Source organism: Lottia gigantea (assembly GCF_000327385.1).
Source record: "Lottia gigantea unplaced genomic scaffold LOTGIsca_54, whole genome shotgun sequence".
Classification (NCBI taxonomy): Eukaryota; Metazoa; Mollusca; class Gastropoda; family Lottiidae; genus Lottia; species Lottia gigantea.
Window position 1 is genome coordinate 253,349 of NW_008709848.1, and position 13,145 is coordinate 266,493.

General features: G+C 32.8%; 1 protein-coding gene across 1 annotated transcript; it reads left to right on the plus strand.

Moving 5' to 3' along the window:
• The first annotated feature begins 7,211 nt into the window (after positions 1–7,211).
• On the plus strand, positions 7,212–9,635 carry LOTGIDRAFT_165837 (hypothetical protein). The gene is made up of 6 exons (XM_009062882.1): positions 7,212–7,387; positions 7,870–7,953; positions 8,286–8,363; positions 8,627–8,847; positions 9,111–9,164; positions 9,555–9,635. Exons 1-6 carry the CDS (start codon positions 7,334–7,336, stop codon positions 9,622–9,624), a joined length of 561 nt encoding a protein of 186 aa, XP_009061130.1. The 5' UTR covers positions 7,212–7,333; the 3' UTR covers positions 9,625–9,635.
• The last annotated feature ends 3,510 nt before the right edge of the window (positions 9,636–13,145 follow it).

Genomic DNA, 13,145 nt, shown 5'->3' on the forward strand with positions numbered 1-13,145 from the left:
AGCCTGAAAATAGTGATGAAGAAACTATCGTCACTGGTGGGTATTTTTGCTTTTCTGGAACATGGCAAGTTGACACTCCCCGGAGTTACTTTCTACCCGACTTTTATGGCCCATACTAACGGATTTTGTTTTGTCGTGATCTTATTTCTGTCATTTATGTTTAGAAAATTATTAAAATTAGTTACAGAAACATTCAGCTATCAAAGGACAAGAAGGAAAGCAATACCACTTTTTCCATATAGTCAACATTTTACCATGTTTCATCGTCTTTCTTCTTACAGATCCATCTAACAACAGGACACCTTTACGTAGATTCTTACGAAGATCTAGGAAAATGTTAAGAAGAATGCTCACATGTGGTAGGAGCGAAGAGTAAAAAGCTCTAGAATTAACAGTGTCTCAACTGATTTGAATTTCACATGGGTGTCTTTTTAGAGAGGAGTAACTTAACTTTCATGTAATATTATTAATTATAATATTATGTATTACGAAAATATTTTGTAAAGATTAAATACATATATTTTGTTATAAGATACAATAAAATCTTCACTTTACTCCCGTGACTTTCTCATTGTCAAGCATGGAAATATTAGCTTAAAATTTGCAGCATTATTCTAACACTGACATACATAAAACCATTACAAAATACAAAGTAGTACAAAGTAATACACAATGATACAAAGTTCAAATACTAGATGTTTTATATTGGGTATGGAAGTTGGCAAAGTGGCGAATTACAGACACTAATGTGGTGGCATATGACATGACCATATTTGGACTTGGGCTCATTAATATTCATGAAAAGTAAGCGGATTTGTCGCCATAAATGGCTAATACATATTAATGTTCTCAAATAATTAACACTGCCAATACTTATTCTTATTATAAACATAAACATGGATGACTAATGCACATTTTGATACATGCTTAATATAAATAAAGTTTATCTTTATTTTACCTGTGGAAAAGAGAAATAACACTTTTCTTTTTACACAGCTTAAAATACGGAATGTATCTTCAAAGCAGAAGATTATTACCTCCCCTTACTTCACCATATGCTTCAGATCACAACAGTATACAGAAAATTAACCTGTACCCGGTTACAATCTAATGACTATGGAAGCCAGCTGCCATATCTAATCCCGACTTCTCGCCAATGAGAAAGCGAGGAAACTCGACTTCTCACCAAAGAGATATTGACGATAAAGGCGAGGTAAAAGTCGAAATGAAATGAACCTTTTCACGTCCTACTTTTCTGCGCCATGTCGGCTAATCAAGATGGGCAACGCCATGCAGAGTACAATGAGGAAAATTTTTTTCCAGGAGAGCTACAGTAGCTTGCTCTTTTTCGATTTCCAACTGTCGAGGGATCTTTAACGTGCACAGCCTATAGCACACGGGGCCATGGTTTATAGTCCCATTCGAAAGACTAGGCGCTTTTTCCATGTCATCCCCTCTTAACTGAATCACTGACAGGGGGAAACCGGGATGAAAAAACTGAAGGTATTATCTCGACCTATGTCGTTATTGAAGAAAAGTCGAGAAAGCGAGGGTAAAAAAAAAGCGAGGAAAAAGGCTAGAAACGAGCGAGCTAAAAAGGCAAGAAAGCAAAGAAAATTTTCAACTTTCTCGACTTTTGCCTTGCTTTCTCGACTTCTTAACTTTTTTACTCTCGCTTTCTCGCCTTATTCCTCGCCTTTTTTATTCTCGCTTTCTCGCCTTTTTGCCTCACTTTTTTTCATCGCCTTTTTACTCACTTTCACGTCTTTGTCTCCCTTTCTCGACTTCTCGCCTTTTTTTTTTACTCTCGCCTTTTTCTCTCGCTTTCTCAAGTAGACTGATTTTCTGGTAACATGAAGGAAACAACACTCGCTGATATTGTTGACCCCAGTATTGTCAACAAACAAATTTATTTTTATGGGATAAGAAGGTTTGGTTGGGCTCAGGTTGTACCTGTGGGAGAGAGAAATAACACAGTCAATTTCAATACATTTGACAATATTTACATAATAAGATTATTGAGTATTAAAGTTGGCAAATTGGAGAATTATAGACACCAATGTGAATGACATAATACATAACCATATTTAGACTTGGGCTCATTAATATTCATGAAAAGCAAGAGGAATCGCCGCCAAAATGGTTTACACATACTAATTCTAAATAATTAACACTGTCAATACTTATTCTTTTAATAAAAATAATCATCGATTACTAATGCACATTTTGATACATGATTTATACAAATAAAAGTTAAACTTTACCTGTGGAAGAGAGAAATAACACTCTTTTTACACAGCATAAAATATCCAACCCAATTATGTTTAGCTTAGACCTAATAATGTGATTGTGGCTCAGTGTTTTGGAAACAGAAATCGCCTCGGAAAATATCCAGATGTCCACACCTCATAGATTATACGATGTTCCATTACTATTACTTTTACCATTAAGAATAGTTGCGCTGCACCCAGATAATTTTGATCTGTTTCTGCTAACAAAACTATCATATATATAACCAAAATGACATTTTCTTCAGCGAATTATTCAATTTTTCGCTGAAGAAAATGTCATTTTGGTTATATATATGATAGTGGAGAACACGAATCTCCTCGATTAAAAAGTCTTAATTTCAATTGACGAATAGATATCAGGTCCGTACCTCAAGGGGGGAAAGAGAGAAAGAGAGAGGAATTGGTGGAAACAAGGATATATCAATATAGATTTCTGTAACAGATTGGGAACCAGAAATTAACAAACGACGAAAAATTTGTACTTTTTTTTTCAAATGGAAGTTTATTAGTAAGATTAAAAGAAGGGCTATTGCTTATGACGTCATAATAACGTTACTTCACAATAACGTTACTTCATAATTAGTCTTGACAATTTCACTGAAATTCCAAGACGCATTTTTGCATACTTCTGCAAATCTTTCAAGTTTTTCAGCATTTAACCTGTACAGAGTGTTTATCTACTGGTAAAACTTGGTAAGTTAGAGCTATTTTTCAATAATTAACAACTTTTAATCAACTTAAAGCATGATCGAAGTAATTGTTTTTCTGTAATCTGAAATCGAAATTGATGAATGCATTTGATTATTCCTTGGGTGTTTTTTTTTCAGACATGATGAATATGAGCAATATTCAGGATAAATTGGTGAAGCATGGGTGGTTTAAGAAACCACTTGGAATAGCAGCTCCCGTTGTTCAAAACGGAACAGCTACTTCTAGTCCTTATGCTTCGCCTACAATTCCAAAGATTGACGGGGGCGTGAAATTGGATCTTGGTGGCAAAGAAACCAACGATCAGGCTACTAATGACATCACAGCTGCACTTGATCTACTAGCACCCAAGGAACAAGCTTTCCAGCCCACTAAGCGTCGAGGTAAGACACTGTGTATTTTCGGCTTTCCCTACACCAAGAATGTAGTTCCAACGGAAGCTGCAATCGATCGTCATTGGAACTTTATTGTGTTTCATTTTCATCGTAAATGATACAAAAACGATGAACCAATACAAATGTAATTCATACAATGACATACCAGTGTCGGGGCATTAAAACCGAATTAGCAGGAAAGAAATATTGAAGTAAAATTGAAGCCATAATCAATGACGGATATTGACCAATATTATAGTTTAAAGGCTGTGTTCAAATTAGCGATTGTTCACCAATATATCATTGTGTTTCAGGTATTTTTAGTAAGAGAACCATTCAAGATGGCTTATTGAAGGTTGGGTGGAGTAAAAAGAATGATGAAGTCGTCATCTATGGTCTACCATCCATTGATAAGGTTGAGCCAGTTACTGAAGGCACTACCAACCTTGATTTGTGGCATAATAATTACCATGATGGTAAATTAAATGAATTACCTGAAATGAAATGTGCAGTAGCCGATGATGTAGCAGGGATATTGGAGTGGATACAAAGAAAGGAGGAGGCTGTTTCGCCAAGAATACGGCAACAAGGTAATTGATAGAATTCTAAAATTAAACCCCAAAGAATCTCCTCTCCCCATATTTTTGTCCAAAACGCTATGACTTTAACAAAGCCTCTGATAGCTATCGATATACAGACTACCTCTTCTGATTGACCTATGTTGATATAATCGATCAAATGGAATCACCAAATTTAGAACTAATATTAGTCATGCTAATACTGTGACTGCTATGCTTAGTATCGTAAGCTTAAGCTTAAGCAGCAATATATATTATTTTAGGAATGGTTGACAAAGCAGAGCTTCAAAAGAATCTGCTGTCCAAAGGCTGGTATCCTGCCACCGGTAATTTGGATGTTAAATCCGATCCAGATGTAACTCTCATGGGGGAACATCCTACATCTCCAATGGCTACTAACATCGACATTGGTCCGCATGACATCCCTAAACTTGATGATGATATGAACGGCAAACCCGAGGTCGTTGAACATATATTGAATATGGTTTCAATAAAGAAACGATTAAGTCGTCCAGTCAAACATCGAGGTAAGAACTAGGGTTGGTTTGATATATTTTTAGAAATCGAAAAGAAACGTCAATGGTAGATTAGATTAGAATAGAAGACAAGTACATGTAAATACAATTCCATCCAGAAACACAGTGACCATCATCAGTTTTGTACATTTCAAACTTTAATATTCAATCAAGCAGATTTGAATAGTACAAGAATTCTTCGGCGTATAGGAATATTTTCCAATGTCTTTCAATGCAGTTCCAGTCGGTCTGGTGACTATTTACAGAATTACCCTTTACAAAAATTTGTATTTTGTTTGAAATTTGTTAATCATCCATGTAATTAAAATAACAACTGGAGTCTTCCATTTTCCAGGAGCAGTGAATAAAATCGAACTACAGGAACATCTTCTAGAAAAAGGCTGGTATAGAAAGACTAACAATTGCCCCTCAAAATCAGATGAAGATATAAGTGTTAAACTCAATCCTGATAGTTTACAGGAAGAACACTTTGCTGATCCTGAAGGAAAACAGGCTGAGAAGAAGGAAAACATTATCTGTTCAGAAGGAGAAAAAGATGAAAGGAACAAACACATTGATCATAACTACAATATTGCTGATCAAGAAGGAATGTCTGTCGGTGATATTGACCATATTGCTGAACAAAAAGCAACATCTACCAATACTAATGACATCAATTCTAATATAGAGGGTACATCTGCTAGTGATATTGATATCAAAGTAACAAACACAACTGACAAAGAGAGTTCTCCTGATCCAGAGCGTAAATCAGTCGATATCAAAGATAATAATGCTCCAAAACAGCTGACGAATTTTTCAGAAGGAGAATTTGATAGATTTGGAGACAGAATAAAGAAACTTCCAGAAGCTCTGCCAAATCCATCAAACAACAAAACTACTCCAGTTGATAAACCTGCTGAGATAAGTGAGAACAATGGTAATTTCTTCTTTTTTTAGTTGTTTTGTTTTTGTTTTGCCTAAAATTGCAATGCCCAAGAAGAACACTGCTATAACGATTTGACAGTACATGTATAGTAATGTACAAAGTCTAGTTTTAAACCATTTTGTTTACTCATAACTTATGATTATTATTTTCAGAGACAGCTACCAAAACTACCACAGTTGATAAACCCAAAGAGAACACTGGTAATATCTTGATTGAAGGTCAAAGAAAGAGGCAAAACAAATCAGAAAGTAAATATCAAGGTATGCTATTGATAATCAAAGCATGTTTTACTTCAATTGATCATTATACTGTTGTTTTTTACCAAAATGCAATGCCACCTGACGTTTTAGAACACCGCTATGATGATTTGACAGCACGTGTATAGTAATGTACAAAGTCTTGTTTCCGGCTCTATTTGTGACAACCAAATACTGCTTGTTTCTTACATCAAATAATTTACTCATAATTTTATTTTCAGGTAAAAAGTCTAAGAAATCGAAGCCTCATGAAAAAGAAATTCATAATTTGTTACAAGAAGGTTGGACAATGGTGAACCGTTCTCGATACCAAGTAACAATGGTCAAGCTGCCAGAAAGAGAACCTCCAAAGACTTCCATCACTGAATCATTGGCCACAAGTGATGGAACTAAAAAAATCGAGATGCAAACAACAAATATGCAGCCTGAAAATTCTGATGTAGAAACTAACGTTACTGGTGGGTATATATATTATTGTATACGTGCATCTTTACTTTTGCTTTTCTCGTGTTCACATGTTTTACATGTTGGTAAGCTGAAACACTCTTCTTTTTCTGAGTTTCGACATACCTGACTTTTTGGAGCATGCATTGGCCGATATTTTCTACCTTGGTTTCAAAAATCACAACGCTTCTTTGTAGTTATTTTGTTTCTTTCATTTATGTCCAGAAAATCATTAAAAGTAGAAACAATACCATTTGGCTCATTCGGCAATCCTCGACATTTTCTGCATAGCTGAATGTTGCAGAGCTCTAGCTTAATTTTCGCGATAGACCGTTTGCTTTCGACTATCAAAGGACACGAAGGATGGCTTGCCATTTTTGCCATATCGTCAACATTTTAACATATTGTTTTCATCGTCTTATTTTACAGATCCCTCCAACAATAGGACACCTCTTCGTAGATTCTTACGAAGATCTAGAAAAATGTTGAGAAGAATGTTCAAATGTGGAAGGAGCGAAGAGTAAAAAAGCTGTAGATTCTCATAACGGATTTGTATGGTGCTCATATCATTTGGATGTAAAGGCGTCAACGACCCTTTCATATATCTTTATTTTTATATTATATGATAAATTATTATTATTTAAAACTTGTATATTTCGTACATATTTTGTAAAGATATATATATATAATATACAATAAAATTGTGCCACAACTAAACTTCCTTAATTATCAAATCCCTTCACTACACCACTTGCGGATCACTTGTCATAATGCTGGATAACATGGGGAACTGGTGTAAAAAAAAACATAGAGCAGTAAGTACAACTTCCGCATAATCGTAAATATAGAGCCACCCCTTACCTCTATAAAATGTTGATTCATAATGACAAGTTATTACGAACTCTGTCTCATAACTTGACATCACTAGACACTTTTCTTGTGTGACGGAAGTCTGAAAATGCAATGATTCGATTGAAACCGTTAGTCACATAAAACATAATCGATTTAATCGTTTTCATTTCCGTGTTTAGACCAACCCAGACGCTTACCAATAAATACTTCAAAACGAAAGAGCTATTCTAAGAAACCGGAAACAGCGTGACTTTATTTCTTTGAAATTTGTAACAGATAACAGGTTTATGTTATCAAAGGTGTACAGACGATCATTTCAATTATTTTCCGTTCAGTTTGAAAATTTTGCAAACAGCAGAATAGTTAAAATGTCTACATCCACTGGAAACAAATCCGAACGGCTCATCTGGATAGATTTGGAGGTTTGTTACGCTTTTTGTAATCATCCTAAAGTAAACAAACCGAAAGTAGAAATAGAAGACAGTCAAGTTTTCAGTGATAAATAATTGAGCTATTGTAATCATAAAAAATGGACACAACACAACTGTGCTTATTTATATCAAGTAATTCGTTTTCTGAATCAATGCAAAAGCACAATCTTTCTATTTTATGAGGATATTGTTTTAATAATGTAAATCATTGGTTTTCAACCACAGGGACATTGGGTTGGCACATTCCTTTGGGGGAATTACACAGCTTTGGCTGACATTGTCTCTGAGTAGGCCTACTTGGAGAATTATTTACAGCATTTTGTACTCATACTACCCTAGACTGTGTGTGGTCTCCAATCCTAGTTTCACTTTCGATATCTGAGGACATGGTTTACATGAAATATGATTTGGGGACACAAAATCAGGTTAAAAACCACAGATGTAAAGAAACGTAAGATTTATTGGTATTGTAGATGTCTGGTTTAGATATAGAGAAAGAAAGAATAATAGAAATAGCAGCCATTGTGACAGATGCTGATCTTAATGTCATTGCTGAGGTTTGTCTTTCTTTTATTTTTTCACTGTCCCCTAGCTCGCCTTGTGTAAAAGAAGACACTCTTCTATAGAAGCATTGGCTGAAGCCACAAATGAGAACATAGATTGTACATTAGAAGTTAGAAAGATATGGTTATACAATATTGTTTAAACTTTGTTTGGAGAAATGGAAAGTGAGAAATTGTTATGGCTGAAGTTCTATAGGGTTGCAAATGATATGAAAACTAACATTATGTTCATAAAATTGTTTCAGTGTTACAGGTCTGACCTTCCTGAAACTGAACGACTTAAACTTTTGAATTAGAAAGGTAAAGATAGGGTTTTTATTTTGTAGGGACCAAATATAATCATTCATCAAGACCAGTCATTAATGGATAGCATGGGAAAATGGTGTAAAGATCACCATGGAGCAGTAAGTACAACTACGGTATAACTGTGAATATAGTGCGCAAGCATATGCTCTTTATCCCCACCTTACCTCAATAACATTTTGAATTTATATAGTATGTTTAATTACAGGAAACTTGTTAAATTAAATCAAGAATTAGCTGGAAATTCAAAATCTTCAAAAACTTTTTATTGTTTCAGGAATGTTTTTGTACATTAAATATCCAAGTAATCATTAGGTGCTATTACACATATCTATTTAAAAACCAAAAATTTCTTTTTTTTCAGTCAGGACTAACAAAGTCTGTATTGGAGAGTAAAATTAGTGAAAGTGATGCAGAAAATAAAGTTTTAGACTTTTTAAAAGAACACACAGATGCTGGAAAATGTCCTTTAGCAGGGAACTCAATTGCTTGTGATAAGATGTTCTTAATGAAATACATGCCTAATTTAACCAAACATTTTCACTATAGGCTAGTAGATGTTAGTACTATCAAAGAACTATGCAGGTAAAATTATGGCTTTTCATCATTAAAGATTTCAAGAATTGTGAGAATTGAACTTGAAATGCTTAGAGATATGGTTTATGTCATCAGCAAGTATCCAATTGTATCAGCATATTTAAATATTAAAGTTTTTTATAATTGATACAAAATCTTGTACTTTTCCCATCTTCCACATAAAATATTTGCAGTTAGATTTCAACTAGATTTATTTTTGAGAATGTACAATAGCTTATAATTTATTTCTACAATATTTTACTTGTTTAAAGGAGGTGGTATAAACAAGTTTATGATGATTCTCCTCCGAAGTCCCTGAAACACAGGTTTGTATGAAAAAAATATTCACATATTCAAATCAGTCTAGTTGCTTACCAGTCATAATGACAGCTTGTAAATGCAGCAATTTGATTGGATTCTACAAAAGCGAATACAGCCAATCATAGTCCACTATTACTCTCAGCCAAATTGTTTACAGTCTTTCCTTCTATGTCTCTGATTGGTTGTATTCACTTGTGTACAATTCAATCAAAATCATTTACACTGTGTGTGTGATACAAGAAAGGTGGCTATTAGAGTCGATGTATAAGTTCGTAACAGCTTGACATTGTGAAGATGGAAGGTTACTAGACCTTTTATCCTCAAATGTGTATCTAACTGCATTTTATTGAAATATTGATAGATCATGCCACATAAAATGTTCCATTTCCTTTCAGGGCTTTGGATGACATCAAAGAAAGCATCAAAGAACTGAAATATTACAGAGAAAAAATATTTGTGAAATAAAATGTGGTACTAAATATTGTAATGATACTTAAATGGGTCCTTTCAAAATCGGACATCAGATGAATGAAGTCAATTTCATATCATTCTGTTCTGGCCCTAAAGCTGTTGAGAGATGCCGTGCTATAGTACTAATTCTTCTTTTTTATGTTAATATTCCTCTGAAAGAGAATTTTCTATAATTGCTAGGCACTTGGGAATCTGGCTGGAATACCCCTCATATTAGATTTTAAAGATATTTAGAAGCGTGGAGCACATATATAACACAAGACAATAATTATGGAATAAAACACACTTTTTAAAACATAGGTACATAACGTTTAAACAACAGTTACACGTGTTGTCATCAGATTCTATAATTATTGTCTTGTGTTATATATGTGCCCCCTCATATTCCCAATACGGCCTTGTGGGGTATTTAATAAAACAAATAAATTCAATACAACAGTTTATTTACATGTAGAATTCATAAACTTCATAATTGTAACATTTTAACACTTTTAGATGTATACATTGGTGGTAACCCAATTTAAATTGGAATAATATATCCTGCAATATTTGCTAAAATATAAAGTAATTGACAGGTTTGATTTGAATATCTACAACATACATTTGAAAATGAAAAATCTAAGTGCTAAAGGAATTCAAATTTACTCCTAAGTTGGCTAACTTGATGGCAACTGTACATATATTCAATAAAAAATCTTCTAAGCAATGAAATTGAGCATTTAACAATGACTCAAAATCAGAGGAATGCACATTTGGCAACCATTAAAAACATACATGAGCAGTCTATTTTGATAGAGAAGAAATAGGCTGTAATTTAAACTATAAAAGCCGATCTCTGTATTGTTTCATATACTATCTAAAATAAACAGAACAGCTAGTGTTGTTGATGCTAAGATACATCCTCTGGTATGCCCAAATGTCTTCACTGGACAATAAAAGCATTTCTATATACATTTCTATATGTATTATATTATCAAATTTGAAAAATACTTAGATAATTTATTTAATAGATAGTCAATAAAAACATAGAATTTCAAATATGCAATTAGTTATATTGAGAGACAAATGCTATTTTATAATAAGGACTAGACAAGAATGGTATAGGTTTCATCACAGAATAGAAGTAAGTAATATATATCTGAATCATATAGAAATCTAATGAATTTTGTCTGTTGGAAAATTCAACCACCAATTCTGTATTCTCAATATATAAGGAGAGAGAATGTGCCTGATTCAAAATAGTCAGAATAAGTAAAATAAATCAATTTATATCAACTCTGATAACATTTTTAAATTCCTCTTGAATATAATGTCAAACAGTGAGTAATATGTAAAGCAATATTGTTAATAGTACATAATCAAACTATAGAATACTATGTACAACAAATGATACAATTTTAATATAAAGAATTAAATAAAATGTACAAAAATATACAAAAGAGAAACTAATTTGAATATGGAAAATAATTTGAAACAAGAACTACACATAACAATAATATACATTATATATAAAAATAATGATAATATTTAATTTATTAATCTGATACACATTGCATTGGAAAAGTTTTCAATTCAAATACAAGATCACTAAATGTTACACAGACAATAGCAGTATTATCTGGTCACTTTGCTTATTTAGTAAGGCAAACCTACGTATCATTGCTATAATATAGAATTTCAAATTATTATAATTTTTCTTTATTAATTGCTTTTCAATTCAAGCCAATGAATCCCTTTTGGATATTACTCAGTTATAAAAGCTGCTTTTTTCTAAACTTAAATAAGCAAATTTGGTACGGTATTGCTTTTATGTACAGCTATTGAGCAAACATTTGGATCAGCGCAGCATCTCTGATAAAATTGAGAGCGAAACAGCACTTTTCTTTCTAAATAGGCTAGGTTGAATTGTCTTCTGTTATAATGCAATAAAGAAAAGCACTTGAACAATAGTTAGGTCTGTGGAAACTAAAAAAGTATATCATACAATAGGAAACACTGAAGGCAACAGAAAATCTGAACACAACTCTACATAACAACACCAATATCCTACAGTTGAAGTTATTATCTGTACAAATGCATGAATATTGCTTATTATTCATATAACCACAGAGTGAAAAGCTAATAGCACTTCCATGAGCACAAAACATAAACATAATAGATACTAGATTCTACAATAGCTGACTTGAGTTGCCAGATATTTGTGAATTCATGGTCTGAATTTATCAAAGACCTGTCATTATTCTTTAGAATTATTTCAAAATAATCCAACAAATACAAGGCCTCAACATTGTCAATACAAACAAAATACAAAATTTACACAGAAAATCAATATGAACATTTGCATTAAAAGTAACAGTTTTTTTTGATGGGTAGAATGAATTGTGATTGAACTATACATTGCATTCATTACAACCCAAGATGAATCAAACTATAAGGATTTATGTTATAATATAAAAGAGTCAGAAAGTTGAGAGAAATTTGATATAAGAAAAAATCAAGGATAGTAAAGGACGGACAAAATTGCTACAAAAAGGCACCCAGAACATGAAAGAAAACACAGAACCTTACATAATGTATCAAAAACGATTGGAAAATACCAAACCTTAATATTCTTGTCTTTAGGACTAATAACTACTATTCTGTTACATGTGACATTAAACAGCTTGACCCAGTAGCAACAGTGTACAGTATGGAGGAGTATATGATAGCTATGAAAAATTTTACATTTCAGTCTCACACAGGCTTTGTTGTTAGTTTATTACAAGCATCATCAGATATAGTATGAATTGAACTTGTCACCTATTTATTCTCAGCACTCCTTGATAATTATTTTAATGACTGGGCTCCTATTGAGAACATTTTTATAAATAAGGCCAAAAGGAATAGAACAAAATAATAAAGATGAATATAGCAGGGGATATGAGCAAGTATGGAATACACGAAAGACATTTAAAGGAAATTACAGGACTGAACAAGAATATAGTTGAGCAAAGATGTTATTATACATCCAGGATCGATAACACGAGCAATCCATGTTATTATCGGGTTGTTTAATTAGTAACCAACACAATGAAAGTTGAATGTGTGTAGTTTCCATGATTATTTATTCTACCTAAAAATAAAGTGGATGGTTCGTGGATGATTTAAACTGGACCCTGATCAGCAAAAATATCTTCACTTGACTATAATTCTGAATCTTTATAGCCAGCAAGGCATGTTTTCAGCTTCAGATAAAATTACTTTGATTTTTTAACCAATGTTAACACATAATTGAATATTGAAATCTATTGAAAAACAAATAAATTTTTGTGAGACTGATTAGAGCTATTCTAGCTAACTACCCATGAAATTTCCTTCAAATGTCAGTTTTCTCAAATAATCTCAAATACAAAATCACAGAATCCCAATAATTTGACAATAACACTTATAAATATAGTTATATGAACAATTATATAGAAATATATATTGTAATAAATATAGATGAGTATAGACTTCATATACATGGTTTTATCTCC